At 45.5% G+C, this 18,902-nt stretch overlaps 1 protein-coding gene across 1 annotated transcript; it reads right to left on the reverse strand.

The window, feature by feature from the left end:
• Positions 1-11,073: 11,073 nt before the first annotated feature.
• Positions 11,074-16,991, reverse strand: LOC143639901 (uncharacterized). The gene is made up of 6 exons (XM_077107931.1): positions 16,965-16,991; positions 14,826-14,835; positions 13,620-13,739; positions 13,379-13,439; positions 11,259-12,299; positions 11,074-11,218 (listed from the first exon to the last, which is right to left on the reverse strand). The coding sequence occupies exons 1-6, from the start codon at positions 16,989-16,991 to the stop codon at positions 11,140-11,142; spliced, it is 1,338 nt and encodes a 445-aa protein (XP_076964046.1). The 3' UTR covers positions 11,074-11,139.
• Between the last annotated feature and the right edge of the window lie 1,911 nt (positions 16,992-18,902).

Raw genomic sequence — 18,902 nt, forward strand, 5'->3', positions numbered from 1 at the left:
CCGTCCCGCTCCTGGTCCTCCAGTCCGCCCACTGCGCCCTCGCGTGTCCCCGTCTCTCCAGCAGTGAGACTGGGTTCCGGTCCCCCACCCCCAGGCGCACAGGATCTATGGGAACCCCCGCCTCTTCCCTCCGGCTACCCTCCCCCGTCCACACTCAAGTAACTCCGCCCGCCCGCCCTCCCCGGTTGCCCAGCGTGTCCTCGACAACCCTCTGGGTCCCTCTGGGTCCTGGGGCGGGTGGAGCCCAGAACCCGCCAGCCAGCGATGCTCCCAGTAGCCGCTGGGGCGGTGGGGCGCCTGGCCCCCTGTTGAGACGCTCAGGGACTCTCTTCTCTGCCGGCTGCACTGCGTCTCCAGGGTTGCTGTGAATCCCCCATCTGTGTCCCTGCGGTCCCCTCCTCCCAGTGCCCTGCCTGCCGCTTAGCGCAGCCTTGGCTCTGCGCACTGTGGGCCAAGGCGCCTGCCAACCATCAGCTGCCTTCTGACCCACCGAGGACCCCAAACGTCAGGCCCCAGGCTCTGAACCCCAACTCTCACCAAGTTCGCCCGCACAGTACTGAGAGTTGAGCTCAAAAGACCTTAACACAGAGGACCCATTTAGTGACAAAACAAACTCAAAGAAACCATGACTTTCACGACAAGAAAGGGTGTTTCCAGGGTCACCCCGGTGTGTTGGTAGCGACAAAAGGTCACCACAAATGCACTCAGTAATTGTTCCTTAATTTAGTGGTCAGAAATCTCCCAGGATTCAGTTCCCGAATGTGCAAAAATAAGTGGAAAAAAAACAGAAAGTGAAAAACTTGTAAGTCAGGCATTTGTCACAGCACATTGTTACAACTGTTTTATTTTTTGGTTATGATTTGCCCTGTTCATCCTTTGCTATGCCTAGATTATAAATCATACTTTATGACAGGCATCTATATATACTGGACAAGTGTAGTCTATATAGGGTTAGGTACTAGTTGAACTTTCTACATCCTCTGAGAGTTTTGGAATGTGTTCCCAGAGGATAAAGAGGGGACCTCTGCTCTGTTTTCATGGGGTTGAAGTGGAGGGAACCTTCTTATTATGAGGGCTCAGGTTCTGATTGCTTGCTGAGAATCTCCAGTTTGGGTGCAGGGAGGAAATGAGCCTATCAGCTCATCTTGATTGTGTGGCCATGAGCAGTAGTGACTCCACCCTGGTTCGCTTTGGGCTGTTGGACCCCGTGCAAAACCAGAGGCTTCCCACAGCTGGATAATTCTCTCGGGGCTCAGTTAGCATCATAGGAGATAGATAGACCCCTGACATCTACATGTGCATGGTGTATACTTTGCATGCCAAATCTTGTACATTTATTTTCTGCCTTTTGTTTTCCTCTGCAGGGACTCCACGCTGCTTCTCCTCCTTCTATGTTGGCTTCTGCAGACCTGTGAGCCGAAATCACCGAACGCCTCCAAGCCAAACATCCTGCTGATCTTGGCAGATGATCTGGGCATCCGGGATGTTGGTTGCTATGGGAACCATACACTGAGGTAGAGTGCGGTTTGGGTGGTGGGGTGGTGTTGTGTGTGTGCAGTTAGGGGAATAATTCACTTAAAATTGACCAGTGCAAATGAAATTTCTTAGTGCTGCGGAACTCAGCACCAAACATGATTCTTTTCCAAGAGTGAAAATAGCCCTCTCAAACAATTTGAGGCCGGGCTGAGTTTGTGAGGGTTTTCCTGGGGCTGTTGTAATAAATAACCCAAAACAAAGAGATTTAAAAGTAATCCAGGAACCATCTCCCCCTACCCCAGCCCTGGAGGGCAGAAGCTGGACCAGGGTCCCAGCCTGAACTCCCTGCATAGGCTCCAGGGAGGCTCCTCCTGCCTCTCCAGCTCCTGGGCTCCAGGAGGCCCTGGGCTGGTGGCCCCTCACTGCAGTCTCTGCCTCCATCTCCATGTGGCTCCTTCTCTGGGTCTGGGTCCCCTCCTCTGTCTCTTGTGAGGACATGGCCATTACATGAGGGCCACCTGACCCAGGAGGAGCCCATCTCAGACCCTTCACTAACGACCTCTGCAGAGACCCTGTTTCCATACAAGGTCCCACTCACAGGTTCTGGGGTCAAGGTGTGGACAGGACCTGCCTCTTACAATGGTGTCCAGCTCCCTCCACAGGCTCCAGGGAGGCTTCCCCTGCCTCTCTCAGCTCCTGGGGTTCCAGGTGGCCCTTGGCAGAACAATATGGTGACCCCTTAAAAGCTTAAGACTGAATCATAATATGACCCAGCAATGCCACTGCTGGGTTCAGACCCAAAGAATTTGAAAGCCGTGAGTCCAAAAGATACTCACATATTCTGTGTTCACAGAAACCCTGATCCCCAGTATGACTGAGGACTAGGGCAAAAATCATGTCTTAGTGGGGAGTGGGGGAGCCAGGGCCAAAATGGGGGCCAAAGAGAAGTTCTGAATGGGGGTCTTTGGAGGCCAGAGGATCGTAGAGAGTGTGGGGTATTTTCTTATTTTGGCTAAACTGTATAGAGGATTACACACAGGCTTGTAAAATTGTCCTCCATTCTGAGCCCTTTATTCTCAGGGTTAGCAAATCACTAGAATTTTACCCCAAATCCATCAGCATGAATCTTATGTATCTATCCGTGAATGAGCCATCCCTCCAACCACCCATCTGCCCATGTTTTCATCCAGGAATCATCCATTCATCTATCTGCCCATCCACCCATGGTTGATAGATAGATGGATGGGTGAGTGGATGGGTGAGTGGATGGATGGATAGGTGGGTGGATAGATGGGTGGGTGGATGGGTGGATGGGTGAGTGGATGGATGGATGGGTGAGTGGATGGGTGAGTGGATGGATGGATGGGTGGGTGGATAGATGGATGGGTGGATGGGTGGATGGGTGAGTGGATGGATGGATGGGTGGGTGGATGGGTGAGTGGATGGATGGATGGGTGGGTGGGTGGATGGGTGTCTGGATGGATGGATGGGTGGGTGGATGGGTGAGTGGATGGATGGATGGGTGGGTGGATAGATGGTTGCCTGGATGGATGGATGGATAGAGGGGGGATGGATGGGTGGGTGGATGGATAGATGGGTGGATGAGTGGATGGATGGATGGATGGGTGCTTGGATGGATAGATGGATGGATCAATGGATGGATGGATGGATGGATGGATGGATGGACGGTTGCCTGGATGGATGGATGGATGGTTGGGTGTGTGGATAGATAGATGGATGGGTGGATGGATGGATGGATGGATAGATGGTTGCCTGGATGGATGGGTGGATGGGTGAATGGATGAACGGAGGTATGAATGGATTAATGGATGGATGGATGTTGGGTATGTGTCTCGGTGGATGAAAGGATGGATGGATGGGTGGATGGATAGATGGATGCATGGATGGATGCATGGATAGGTGGATGGGCAGGCAGGTGGGTGGGTGGATGGGCAAATGGGTGGATGGGTGAATGGATGAATAGATAAATGAATGATGGATGGTTGAATGGTGGATGAATGGGTGGGTGGGTGAGTGGATGGATGGATGGATGGATGGGCGGATGGATGGTTGGCTGGCTGGGTGGCTGGCTGGCTGGATGAATGGAAGGACTGACAGATTTTCATGCTAAGGCTGGGTTCTTTAGCCTTGGTCCTACTGGTGCACTGGCCCAGATCACTCTCTGTGATGGGCCCATCCTGTTCATTGTAGGATGTTGAACAATATTTCTGGTCTCCACCTGCTGCTCACCAATAGCACCACATCCCAAAGTGGGACATCACCAGTGTCTCTGCACTTTGCCAGTTGTCCTCAGGGGAATAGAACTGTCCTTATGGGGGACCATTACGTGGTCAGCTTTGGGTGCATGAAGAACAAGGTCTGAGCTTGTATAGCTTCGCTCCCACCAGATGCAGCCTCCTCCAAGGTAGAAGAGAAGAGACTAGCATCTGTCATCTGCCAATATGTGGGGAAATTCCTTGAGCTCTAGGGGCTTGGTCACTGCCTTTGGGATTTGTATCTATAGTGAGATTCTCAATCAATTTTTGCACATCTGACTGCAAAAGCTCTTAGGTGAAGTGTTTCATTTTCTCGTTGATTTTTTCACCTGAGAAAGCTGGTAGGAAACTCAGGATGCACCCTTCAGGAATGTTGATGGGATATTCAAAGCACACAAGCCCCATGGGTTGCATACCCCCCCAAAAAAAATAAGAAAAAGCCAAAAACTTTGCCTTTGTGTGAGACATTGGTCATCTCTTCCTTCAAACGTAATATTTTTGGGATCCATCTTCCTAAGAAGACCTGTGATGTAACCATAGAGTTATTGTGACAAGATGTCCCCATAACCCACTGTAAGTGGAGAATGTCACCATGCAGATGTGCATTTCACCCACAACCCACCCAAGGTCCTGGCTGAGCCCAGACTGCCTCAAGCGGGGTTAGAACCCACCTCATTCCTGGCTGGACAAAAGCTTCTCACGCAGCCTGTGTTTATAATCACTGTTCAACATCTGTCATTCGTCACCCCCCGAAAGTGAAATCAGCAAGATGTCTGTGTGCCAGCCCCCAGGCCAAAGTCAAAATTCAAAATCTGGGGGCCCTTTTTTGCTTTGGCAACAGCTGAGGTGGGGGAGGGCTGTAGGAGGAACTGCCCAGGGTGAGCCTCATCTGTCCTTTGCAAACTCAGAGTTGGGCGCACTAAGACAGGTGCCATGCATCCCCGGGAAGTTCCATGTTGGCCTCTTTGGGAGCCCAGTGTGTTTCCATCCCTTTCCCAAATGACATTCATCTGATTTGCTCAGGACCCCCAATATCGAACGGCTGGCGGAGGATGGCGTGAGACTCACCCAGCAACTGGCAGCCGCCATGCTCTGCACCCCAAGAAGAGAAGCCTTTCTCACTGGGAGATATGCCCTCTAATCAGGTGGGTGACTTGGGGACGGTGGTCAGAAGCTCCAGCCAGCAGCCTAGACCCCATCACTGCTCTATCTGGGTAGCGATCCCAGAGAGACTGGTAAAGTGAAGGCTAATGTGCCCTCCTGTCACTTTCCTGCAGTGTGTGCTCAGAACAGGGTATCCTATGCCCTCACCCCCTCAGGACCCTCAGACATCGTGGGTGTTAAAACCCACGCACAAAGCCAGGCATGGTTGGGCACGCCTGTCATTCCAACAGTCGGGAGGATGAGGCAGGAGAATCTTGAGTTCAAATTAAGTCTCAGCCAAAAGGAGGCCCTAAGCAACTCAGTGAGACCCCAAAATGCAAAATAGGGCTGCAGATGGGGCTCAGGGGTTAGGTACCCCTGGGTAAATCAAATGTGAGTCACAGATATCCATGACTCACCTATCATGATATGTCATAATTATTCTGATTTAAAATTTTGGAAAAAGAGAGGAAAGAGAGATAATGAATGACACATAAATCGGATGTATTTTCTTGTGTGTCAAAAATGTTACCACAGCATCTGCTTTTTACTTGTGTTCCAGTCTGCTAACATTATAACACCTATCTTTAATGTTATATTAATAAAACAGAGTCTGCACCTCACATGGAAGCAGCCTTAACCATCATGAATTTGTTTCAATAATGGGAGGGTCTTTTTTCTTATGTAAAAATACATCAAATTGAGATCAATGGTCCAATTTCACTTTTATCCATTGAAGCAGCTGAAAGCACCTTTCCAGAAGCCCATGTCACAATGTTTTCACTTGCTTTGCTTTTCTCAAGTTCCCTCCAAATCATGCTTTCTCCATCCCAGCAGCACTTATAATATCAAGAAATATGCTCTCAAAGAAAAAGAAATCTTTCTCTCCCAAGTCCCTTTTCTCATTTGGTCAACTCACTTTTGGTTGAATGAAATTTATGTTTACCTCAGACTATAAATAAAACAAATTATAAATCACAGCCAGTCACAGATGACACAAGCACAGTTCTCCCTGGGGGCATGTTCCAGGGAGCATAATACATCCATGGTGCCCTGCAGAGTCTTCCCTAGGGTGGGCACAGGACAGGTCAATGGAGGTCCTTAAATCACACTATCACAGCAGATCAGAACCCAGGTTCTCTGCTAGAGGCCCTCTGTCCTCCCTGCAGGGTACCCAGGGTAGGGGCAGAGTGTACCAGGTTCCACAGAACAGGGAGAGATGCCCACCCTGCGGCACACACCAGGTTGACCCTAGGGCCCAGTGTATCAAGACTCCACAGAAGGGGGAGATGCCAAACCTGTGGTGTACACCATGGTGACCCTGATCTGAGAGGGGTCTGGAGGGAGCCCATGAGGCTAAGAGGAGGTACGGTCCCTGGTGGCCACCAAGGCCATCAGGAAAGAGGAACATGAGTGTGGAAAACTGAGGGGACTCTGAGCTCAGGCAGTGCATGGAAGAAGGTGACAGTGAAGAGCAGATCCAAGCACGACTGGGTGGTCATGGCCCAGGAAGTTCATCAGACCCAGGAGTAAATGGGCATCCATGCAAGTGCCTCCTGCTCCACAGTCATTAATAGACCCCAGGACCAGTGGTGTCCAGGCCTCCTGGATAGAATGACCCCAGCAGAGCACAGCAAGAACACCCAGAGTTTATAGCAACATTAGGACCCCCTGAAGCACAGAGCAAGCACTGGCAAGCAGGACTCCTGGAAATTTATTGTCTGTAAGGTCAAGAGGTGTACTGCCTTCATGAAGGGTGACCACCCTCCCATTATTGAAACAAAATCCACCCACTGTGGATTTTGTGTGGGTCATGACTGCTGGGTAAGGAAGCTCTAAAGTGTCTAGGAACCTTGAAACCAGTGATCCTGAATTCCAATCAGAGACCCTGCTGTTAATGTTAAAAGAATTCCTGGGTACCATGTGAAATCTTTTGCCATTTGAGGCTCTATAAGTGATGTGGGGCAGGTGAGGCTGGACACCTGAGGAAGATTCAGGGAGCTGACTTATTAGCGGCAGGGTTCAGAGGGGTATCACCTAAAATTTTCTGGACCTTGATGTTGGAATTTCATTATCTTTACACCCAGTGGGAGGGGGTGGAGGTTTATTTTATTTTATTTTTGTAGGAGTCTACATAAATTTTTTTTGGTTGTTCAAAGAAAGTGAATTTTTAATTATTTTTTAGATTATTCAGAGAACTTTCAAACTTTCAAAAAAAAAAGTAACATCATCACATCTTCATTCTAACACATATTGATACCTTTTGAAAACCTTTTCCTGATATTTGTTTTAAAGAAAATTATGGTGAGGGTCTCTGAAGAAGCTTATTTAAGATTCTTAGGTGCAGAAGGGGGCACCAATACATTAGGACATTCGACTGGGTCCCTCCTTACCTAGTTTTGATCACATGCTGTGTATGAAGAAAATCATCACATGATGTTCCCAGGGCTACTGAGGTTCCCTGAACACAGAGAGAAGTCCAGCCTGGGTTTTCTGACATATTTCACCTAAGTATTAGTCATGGGAAGAAAAGCTAAGGTGGATGTCAGTGGGTAAAATTCCCTGCTGTAAAAGATGTTTAAGAAAGGGACCAGGTGAAAACACGGGGGAAGGCATGCAGAGCTGCATCTACCAAAGTGGTCATCAGTGGGGTCCACACACACAGCAGCAGCAAACTCACCACCTGAGCTAGGGGAGGGCTCAGTTCTAGAGCGCCTGTCTAGCAGGCACAAGGCAGGTTTGGGTCCCTGGCACCAGGGAAAGAAAAGAAATAGAAAGCCACTCAAGTAGTACAGGGCAAAGTATATTTTGAGAAGATGCCTCTCCAAAGAATACATACAAATTACAACTTTTATAATGCCCTTTAATATGCTTACATACAACACAACACATGAGACTTAGAAGAAACATGAGTGACAGAGTGGTGGTCCCAGAGTCATCAACAGGACAATAAGACACCAAGGAAAAGGAAGAGGCCAGTCACAGAGCACAAAAGGGCACATCTCTATGGTCCCAGCTGCTAGGAGGCTGAGGCAGGGTGACCACACGTTTGAGACTAGCATCACCGCATCTCAAAAAATAACAACAAAAGGGCTAGGAGGAAGCTCAGTGGTGGAGCACTCCTGGGTGAAATCTGAAGGAAAGAAGGGAGCAAAGGAGGAAAAAAGAGACATTTAGCCAATCTGTACAGAATGGTGGAGTGCACAGACCTCAACTCACATACACAATGTGTATCCAAACTTTAGAAAGACACAAAAGAATAAATTGAGAAGTCATGAAGTAATAATAATTTTTGAGAAAAAGTAGTGGGCAGCATCGTTTTGAGAAAAGTTGAAGAAATCAATAGTTGCATTACACAGTGAGGATGAAAGAACTGCATTAGGGAGGGTATGTAGAGAAAAGGGTGACTTGATCCTGTACATGCGTGTGTACGTGGGTGTGAGTGTGCATGTGTGGGTGACACAACTCACCCCTCCCAGGTGTTTGCTTTTGTAGTTTCACTGGGTGCTCTAGAGAACACTCACATGAGCAACAGTCCACCTTCCATAGTCTCTGAGACTCTGCAAAATTGATTAGCTGGTGTCTGGTGCACAGAGGGAAAATAAAATTGTTTGTTAAAAAAAAATTCTGTAATACTCAGTGATTACTTACATTTCATTTTATCATAAGATCTTAACAGAAATAAATAGTTTGATTCCTTAAATACTAAAGCAGTTCTCCCACCCTGTTTTCAACAGAAATTATCTAAAATAAAATTTTTTTTAAATGGACTTCAGTTTACTCCAACTGGAAATACAAAAATTTGAAGTATAAGGTGTGAATTAATGTCCTTGTGATGCTCAGAATCATTCTAGTCTTAGAGCTTGAAGGGCATTAGTATACATAAACACATTAAAAAGTAATTCTTGCCTGTGAATCAATTAGGACTTGGAAACTCTCAGAAAGAAGGCACATATTGATTTACATCAAAGTTTCAAGAAACATCCAGGAGCCAGGCATGATAGCACATCTGTAATCCCAGTGGCTATAGAATGAGAATCACAAGTTCAAACCCAGCCCCACCAATATACTGAGCCCCTTGGGAAGAATTTAAAAAGCACTTCAATAAAAAGTTAAAAAATAAATAAATAAATAAAAAGGGGTAGGGATGGGATCAGGGCTTATGCACTTTAGATATGACGATGGTGGTGGTGGTGGTGGTGGTGGTGATGATGATGATGATGATAATTACAATAGTAATGTTTATTTTCTCTTCTATGACCCTGGTAATTATATTTAAAACCTCTCACAATTTTTATTTTGTCACAACACATATAAAAGTCATCAAAGTGGGCAATATGAGAGAAAATGGACTCAAGAAAAAAAGAGAGATGAAAACTCTAAAAAAGAATTAAAATACTACAAATACAGGTTAATATATTTTAACCACAAACCTTGTGTACTATTGTATAGCATACTTGTATGTACAAAATCATATTACACACTAGATTTTGCACACACATACAAAGTAAATATAAGATTATGTCATCATATCGGAGAGTTGACTGCAGATGCAAAAAATATAGTGAGAAAAATTATATCTAACAAGAAGAGATATTTAACTGGGAGAAACATGTTGCTTTCACATCTTTATGCTGAAATAATCCCTACATCTACTCCAGGGTGCATTCATTACCTCTGAATAGATAAAAAAGAAAAAAAATGAAGTCATACACCCTTTTTACATACCTACAGTGGTTTTCTAGAAAAAAGGTTCCTTGCAGAATGGGTTGCTTGACTAATTTCAGTGACAAAGCAGGCTGAGGCAGGGGATCACAAGATCAAAGTCTACCTCAGCAACATAGTGAGGACCTAAGCAATTCAGTGAGACCATGTCTAAATATTTGAAAAAAAAATTAAAAGAACTGGGATGTGGCTCAATGGTTAAGTGTCTCTGAGCTGAATCCCTGGTACCAAAACAAGTAAAATAAAATAAAGTAAAAAATTCCCTCAAGCTTGATGAGTAAGTCTAAAACAAACTGAAACAACTGAGGGTTTCACCACATTTTTATATACAAGGCTTTTCTCCAGAGTGAGTTCTCCCATAATACTCAAAAAGAAACTGGAAAGGTGAAACTGTTACCACATTGTTTAAAGAGCAGTAGGGTTTTCCTAGATGTGAATCCTCTTTATGTCTTTGGAACACCTGAGCCATTTTTATTTCTTACTTGCATAAAATTTATTCATTTTGAAATGAATCTTTCAAGGAGTATCTTCCCAGTCCTTAGAAAAATGGGGGAAAATTAGAAGACTTCCCACATTTCTCACATTCTCAGGTTTCTCTCCACGAGTATTTTCATATGAGAAGAAAAGCAGGGCTGAGATGGGAAGCTGATAGGATGTATCCAATCCTCCACATTCTGAGGGTTTTTGTCCCAGTGTGAGTAAAATGGCTATGAAGGCAGCAGGGAAAATGGAATGATTTTCTAAATTTTTTACATTTAAAGCATTATTCAGTTAGATGTGGTCATGTATGCCCTTAATCCCAGAGTCTTGGGGAGCTCAGGCAGAAGAATCACAAATGTGAAGCTAGACTCAGCAACTTAGGAAGACACCAAGGAACTCCACAAGTCCCTGACTCAAATAAAAAGTAAAAGGGGGTGCTGGGGATGTGGCTCAAGCAGTAGGGTGCTCGCCTGGCATGCGTGCAGCCCGGGTTCGATCCTCAGCGCCACATACAAAGATGTTGTGTCCGCCGAAAAAACTAAAAAATAAATATTAAAAAAAAATTCTCTCTCTCTCCCCCTCTCTCTTTAAAAAAAAAAGTAAAAGGGATATGGTTCAGTGATAGAGGATCCTCAGACTGAATCCCCAGTACAATTTATAGACAGAAAAATAGATAAATAGATAGATAGGTACATTTATTGATTGAATGATTCAGACATGTGAGCACTTTATTCTTTTTGAATTTGACAAGAAATATTGATTTACCACATTTCACATTCAAGAGAATTTTTCTCCAGAAAACTTACTACATGTTAATGAGTGAAACATTATTAACAGAAGACTTTGCCAATTGTTTTCATGAGTATGATTTCTCTCCACTATGGCTTCCTTCATGTAAGTGAAGCTGAGAAGATGTAACAAAGGCTTTTACACATTATTTACAACCATAGAGCTTCTCTCCAATATGTGTTCTTCCATGTCTTTGAAGGTCACTGGAACTAGCAAAGGCTTTGCCACAAAGCGTACACTCATAAGGCTTCTATCCAGTATGAAATTTTTTATGTGAGTGAAGGCCAGAGGACTGAGTGAAGGCTTTTCCACACTCCTTACACTCATACACTCATACTTACACTGACAGGATATATCCAATCCTCCACATTCTTCTCTCCAGTATGTTTCCTTCCATGTCTATGAAGGTTAGCAGACCTAGCAAAGGCTTTGCCACACTGCTTACATTCATAGGGCTTCTCTCCAATATGTGTTCTTCCATGTCTGTGAAGGTAACTGGATGTAGCAAAGGCTTTTCCACACTGCTTACAATCATAGGGCTTCTCTCCAGTATGAGTTTTTTCATGTGAGTGAAGGTAACTGGATGTAGCAAAGGCTTTTCCACACTGCTTACAATCATAGGGCTTCTCTCCAGTATGTACTCTTGCATGAATCTGAAGGTTAGTGGACACAGCAAAGGCTTTGCCACACTCCTTACATTCATAGGGTTTCTCTCCAATATGTGTTCTTTCATGTCTGTGAAGGAAAGTGGATCTAGCAAAAGCTTTGCCGCACTGCTTACATTCATAGGGCTTTTCTCCAGTATGCACTCTTGCATGAATCTGAAGGTTAGTGGACATAGCAAAGGCTTTGCCACACTCCTTACATTCATAGGGCTTCTCTCCAGTATGTGTTCGTTCATGTCTGTGAAGGACAGTGGATGTAGCAAAAGCTTTGCCGCACTGCTTACATTCATAGGGCTTTTCTCCAGTATGTGTTCTTCCATGTGTTTGAAGGTCAGTGGATCTAGCAAAGGCTTTGCCACATTGCTTACATTCATAGGGTTTCTCTCTAGTATGTGTTCTTCCATGAATCTGGAGGTAACTGGATCTAGCAAAGGCTTTGCCGCACTGCTTACATTCGTAGGGCTTCTCTCCAGTATGTATTTTTTCATGTCTGTGAAGGTCACTGGATCTAGCAAAGGCTTTGCCACACTGATGACATTCATAGGGTTTTTCTCTAGTATGATTTTTTTCATGTGACTGAAGGCCAGAAGCCTGAGTGAAGGCTTTTCCACACTGCTTACACTCATAGGCCTTCTCTCCAGTATGCATTCTTCCATAAATCTGAAGGTCACTGGATCTAGCAAAGGCTTTGTCACACTGCTTACATTCATAGGGCTTCTCTCCACTATGCGTTCTCTGATGTATTCTAAATAAACTGGGGTAAGCAAAGTCTTTTCCACATATCTTACATTTAAAATGTGCATGCCCAGTGTGCCTGATCATGTGAGTTTGAAGACTTTCAAGTGAAAAGAAGGTTTGAACACAATGTTTACATTCACGGAGTTTCTCTCCAGAATGAGTACTTTCATGTCTTCTAACTAAAGAAGAAAAATGAAAGGCTTTCCCAAATACATTACTCTTCAAAGTTTTACCTCTACTGTGTGTTCTCATGTCTTTTTGAACACCTGAGAGAGAAGAAAATGCTTCACCACATTGTTGACATTCATTGAGTTGCCACTCAGTATGAGTTTTTTCGTGTCTTTGAATGCCACTGGAACAACTGATGACTTTCCCACATACTGTACTTTCATAAGGTCCATCTCCAGTTTGTAAAAACATTTGTGTGTGAACACTTTTGAGAGAAACCAGAGATTTCCTGTATTGTTTAAATTCATATGGCTTCTCTGAACATTCCTCATGCTTGAAGTATTTGTGTCCAGAGTGAGATGTGATCTGCCTATGAAGGAATAAAGAACATATGAAGTCTTTGCACACATGGATTTACTCTATTACAATTTTTCTTTGTTCAATTAAGAATTGGAATCAATTTGAAGGTTTCCCCACACTATTTTGTGCCTTTGAAATTTACCATATGACTTCTTTGAAGAAGAAGTGACCAGCATATAATTGGTGCCTGATTCATTCACAATGTTCTATTTATTTATAGGTCCTTACATTACTGCCAACATCACATAAAGGCTAGGTTTTCTGACTTGTTCAACTTGCCTGAAAATAGATTGAAAGGAAACAATCCTTTGCAACACAGCTTCTCTATGGCTATTATCCAAATAGTGATATTCACATATGCAATTTCATAGTACTTTTTGCAGGTCAAATACTTTGAAAAAACTGAATACCTGTTACAGCTAAGTATATATTTCTGGTAAAAAATATTAAAAGAATAAATACATTTCAAATTATGCATACTTCTTCAGTTGGTTCGCTTTAAAACTTATATAACAGTTTTCAGATTCTCTCACAAATTCCTCTTGTGAGTACAGTTACCTTACATTACTCCCAGAGTTTTCAATTTGATCTTCAGTGGTTTTGTCTTCCCACTTGTTTCCTAAAATGAGAGAACAGAACAATCTTTATAAATATTTAGGAGCTAGAAATGCTTTGCCAAATCGTAGGTGCCATTTATGCTGCAATAATTCACCAACTGATTCCCTTTTCATCTTCTACATAAATGACCAAATTAAGCATGAATTCTCTATATGATTAATTTTAAAAACATCATTATTACCTATAGAAGCCAGGTTTCTGAGGACTTCCAGCATCACATCTCTGTAAAGGTTCTTCTGAGAAGCATCCAGAAAAGCCCACTCCTCCTGGGTGAAGTTCACAGCCACATCCACCAAGGTCACTGAGATCTAAAATATCCCACCAAATGTATAGTGGAGGCCAGGAGAGATTGACAGCATGAGAAATCTATACGCAACATGAATGATGTTCACATGATTCTCTGGCCTCTCGATTAATTCCACAATTTGGTCCATCAAATCTTTACTGCACTCAATTTCTTTTTTTTTTTTTAAAGTAACTAATCTAGAATAACAGATGTCCTGAACTATGAAAAAGAGAGAGAGAGAGTGAGAGAGAGAGAGAGAGAGAGAGAGAGAGAGAGAGAGAGATTTTATAATATTAATTTATTTTTTTAGTCTTTGGAGAACACAACATCTTTGTTTGTATGTGGTGCTGAGGATTGAACCCGGGCCGCACGCATAACAGGCGAGCGCGCTACAGCTTGAGCCACATCCCCAGCCCTGCACTCAATTTCTTACACCCACTCCAACACTAGAAATTGGCTCTTCAGAAGATAAACATCAGAGTGTTTTATACTCTTTCTTTGGTGAGTTCACAGGAAGTAAGATAGGTTCCCACATCACTCCTAACTTCTTTGTTGGTTTCACCTCTATTACATGTCCTAGAAACATCCTGTGTGGTACAGAGCTAACATAAGCACTTCTGATAGTTCTTATCTTTAGAAAAGAAAGGTGATACCTAGGAAATTGCAGGAATCATGAAACTAAGCATTTGAGAGAGATTCTGCCAACTACAGTGGCTCCCTGTACCTACAAGGTTAATATAGACAACATGGTACTTACTGATGTCTTGTTTCCTCTGCAAGTCTATTGTTCCAACTTAAAAAAATGCCTAGAACCAGCCCCGACCCACACCCTCTAGGCATGGGGTCACTGAGGAGATTCCTTTATAGACAACATTTAGACAACCTTTCACACAGGTTGTCACAATGTGTTAAGTAGAGATTAAGCTCATTCTTCTTTCTAGCCTCTTTAATAATAGTCCATCCCATTTGGCTCTGAATAAATAAACCTGGGCCTCAGATAAGTGAGCACATCATTTCAAGTGACTCACAGAAAGCTTTGGTGCTGAGGGAGCACACATGTGTCAGGCTCAAGGGGCAGGGAAGGTCCCTGACAGCTGGGACATGCTCCCTCCTGGTCTTGCTCACTGAAAGCCTCCAGGATCACCCTCCAAGAGACCTGGAGCATTACTCCACTCTAGGAGGCTTTTTCAGGTTTGCACAGCTCTGCACTGGGGTGGGTGGTCCTTATGCTCTGGGAGAGGTTTCACTGCTTCACACTGTGAGAGACTGAAAGGGCAGGAGTCACTGGTGACTTGGCCCCTCAGCACCAGCATCCACAGGCTGACTGTCCACCTGTCTCCAAGGAATGATAACAGAGCTTTGGGAAAACAAGGTCCCAAGTAAGTAGCTGTCTAGATGAGGCCTGTTCCAGGAGATTCCTCAGCCCAGAGCTCCCAGTTGCTTCCCTGAGAGGCTGCACCCCACACCTCAGGCTGTCCTCTAGGAGGAGCTGACTTAGGGCCTGAAGTTCTGTTCACCCTGCAGGGCACAGGGCACCTGTGGGCACTTTGTGGCAGCTCCAGGAGAGGATAGTGACTGAGGACATGGGACCCTCTGCCCAAGAAATCTGACATGGTGTCTACACCTAAGGAAGATAAAAGGAGAAACAGAAGATTTTTACAGCTGTGAACTCAAGTTCTCTATACAGTTGAATCTACATCAAACAACCTTCAGAGTACTTGGCTAACTAGACCACCATGAGGGTGGAAAGGCAGGGTTCTGTATGGAGAGCAAAAATTATCTTGGGCTACCTTAAGTCCTTTCATAGCCAATTATCTTGATTTCTGTATCATATCACAATTCTCAAAACTTCTCAGAATATATCACTAACCTTACCAGATGCCTAGTCTCCAAAATCTACCAAAGCACAGAATTCAATAACAGACATGGAGAAGAAATTTTCTTTCTTTTTTTTTCTGTACCCCACCAATCTGATGTTCCTATCAATGCAATTGGTTAATGTAGTGATACACAAGTTTCTTTTATAAAAGTTCATATAGGCCAGGCACAGAGGCACACAACTCTAATCACAGCAGTTTGAGAGGCTAAAGTAGGATTGCTAAATTCAAAGCCAGCCTCAGCAACTTAGTGAGACCATAAGGAACTCAGTGAGATCATATCTGAGAATACAATGTAAAAAGGGCTGGGGATGTGGCTCAGTGTTTAAGTGGCCCTGGGTTTGCTCCCTGGTATATGAAAGAAGGAAAGAAAGAAAGAAAGAAAGAAAGAAAGAAAGAAAGAAAGAAAGAAAGAAAATAAAGAAGAAGAAGAAAAAAAGAAATGATGTAATCTCTTCCAGGGAGGGACACACACGATTCAGGGTAACTTTAATCCATGTTCCTTAGTATGGTCATTAATATTTGGGTTAAAATGAACTATTTTCTGTAGCTGGGGTTGTCAATGCTTTTAATCCCTTGGGAAGCTGAGGCAGGAGGAGCACAACTTTCAGGCCAGTCTGGGCAACATAGCCAGATTCTTTCTGAAAATCATATTGAAAACAGCTGGGGATGAAGGACAGTAAATGAATCAGACATTATTGTAGTGGCATCCCCTTTTTTTCACAGAAAATGTTAACTGGGTTTCTCCAGAAATCTTCACCATGGCTAATTTTATAACTGTCAACAGAAGAGTCTCCACAAAAAAGTTCAGTGTAGATAACTTCCTATTTTTGTGTTGCCCTGTTTTACTTGGCAGAGCTCTAGTCTGGGATAAATTAGCACTCCAAGTGCTGGACTCAAACTCCCCTTACTAGTTTTACACACTTGTATCCAGTATAGTAGTTTGTAGAATTGTGCAAACAAGGCCTCTGGCCTTGAGCTGGATTTCACAGAGAAGTTACCAACTGGGCTCCATGGTAACAGCTGGTGGGGGAAGAAAGAAAGGGGAGAAGAAGCTCTCCCCTTCTCAGGTGCTGTCCTTGAAGGGTTAAGTTGGCCAGAACAGTGAAAGAAAAAGCTGCTTTTATGTGTGTGATGTCACAACTTGACTATGTAGCTCCATTTTGTGAAATCAGCAATGACACTCAAAAAGGACATAACTGGGGCAGTTTGTATTCTTTTGTTCATGAAAATCTCCCAAGAACACAGAGTGACCTATGTTGCCAAGTGGAGATTAACTGACCACAACTTTCAGGCTTGCTTGCATTGCCTGAACCCCCAAACGTCCCTTTTGTGGGATTTTTTGCTTAAATATGGAGCCAACTGAAGGCAGGGGCATCAGTCTGACCATCTCATTCTTTTGAGAGCAGAGTGTCTGCCCCCAGCTAGCAATAAAGGCTTAACTGGAATGAGACTGTGTGGTCTGAGAGTTATTTGAGGGTCTCGGTATTACAATGTAAACTTCTGAGCCCCTTCCCTTACATGCTTGGTATAAAATTCTAAAACCACCTGAACTCAGGGTTCAGGGGATTGATTGATTGATTACAGCAAAATCAATGCCAAGACTGGCTGCAGCCAGATAAAACTGTTTCTGGCTATCTTCAGTGCCTTTTCTCCTTCCTCCCTACATCATTATTACCTGGTGTGTTTATGTGACTACACGACTGGGGTGACTCTACATCATGGACTATCAGCAAAGGGAGCATTATGCTCTATTGATGAAGCCCAGGATTCCATATCCTTTGGATCTATAAACAACCTCCTTATTCCCTTTAAGGCAGTTATTTGGACCAAACAGAAGGAAGTGTTAAGTGATTATTCTTTCCCCTCAGGTATAATATTCACAAATAGAAAACAAATGCTTTCAAAAGTGTTCTACTTGCCAGGGACAGTGGCACAGACCTGTCATTCCAGATATGTGGGAGGCTGAAGCAGGAGGATCACAAGTTATGGCTGGGGAGGGAGGGAGAAAAGGAGGAAGGGAGGGAGGGAGGGAGGAAAGGAGGTAGGGAGGGAGGGAGGGAGGGAGGGAGGGAGGGAGGAAAGGAGGAAGGAAGGGAGGGAGGGAGGAAAGGAGGAAGGGAGGGGGGGAGGAAAGGAGAAAGGGAGGGAGGGAGGGAGAAAAGAAGGAAGGGAGGGAGGGAGAAAAGAAGGAAGGGAGGGAGGGAGGAAAGGAGGGAGGGAGGGAGGGAGGGAGGGAGGAGGAAGGAAGGAGGGAAGGAGGAAGGGAGGGAGGAGGGAGGGAGGGAGGAAGGAGGGAGGGAGGGGGGAGGGAGGGAGGAGGGAGGGAGGGAGGGAGGAAGGAGGGAGGGAGGGAGGGAGGAGGAAGGAAGGAAGGAGGGAGGGAGGGAGGGAGGGAGGGAGGGAGGGAGGGAGGAAGGAGGGAGGGAGGAAGGAGGGAGGGAGGGAGGGAGGAGGAAGGAAGGAGGGAAGGAGGGAAGGAGGGAAGGAGGGAGGGAGGGAGGAGGGAGGGAGGGAGGAAGGGAGGGAGGAAGGAGGGAGGGAGGGAGGAAGGAGGGAGGGAGGGAGGGAGGGAGGGAGGGAGGGAGGGAGGGAGGGAGGAGGGAGGAGGGAGGGAGGAGGGAGGGAGGGGGGAGGGAGGGAGGAGGGAGGGGGGGAGGGAGGGAGGAGGGAGGGGGGAGGGAGGGAGGAGGGAGGGAGGAGGGAGGGGGAGGGAGGGAGGAGGGAGGGAGGGAGGAGGGAGGGAGGGAGGGAGGAAGGAGGGAGGGAGGAAGGAGGGAGGGACGGAGGGACGGAGGGACGGAGGGACGGAGGGACGGAGGGACGGAGGGACGGAGGGACGGAGGGACGGAGGGACGGAGGGACGGAGGGAGATTCTTTCCAATATTTCACTAAGTGATAATGAAAATTAGCGGACGTTGTCCATTTGAACCGAGTGGGAAGAACGAACGTCTGGCTGAGCTGTGAGGTGGGGGGAAGGTGGGTTTTAGAAGGCAGGAGGCGCCTGCAATTTGGAGGACCTACAGCAGCCTCTGGAGGAGCTCCCCTGGGAGGAGGAAGGTGCATTGTGGCCCTGCTTCCTCCACGTTGGGAAGAGTGGGTCGGGCCACCAGTAGGGAGCAAAGGGGACACCAGGGACCTGAGCCGCCCTTCCAAACCCAGGGAACCAGGGGACAAGGCCCAGGGCCACCCTCCAGCGGGGACTCTGCCACGCTCAGCACCTCACCTCAAAAACCCAAAACCCAGGTCACCCCACGAGGCCAAGGGACAGGGCCACGACTCCGCTCAGCTCCCCAGCTCA

Source organism: Callospermophilus lateralis, assembly GCF_048772815.1.
Source record: "Callospermophilus lateralis isolate mCalLat2 chromosome Y unlocalized genomic scaffold, mCalLat2.hap1 SUPER_Y_unloc_1, whole genome shotgun sequence".
Classification (NCBI taxonomy): Eukaryota; Metazoa; Chordata; class Mammalia; order Rodentia; family Sciuridae; genus Callospermophilus; species Callospermophilus lateralis.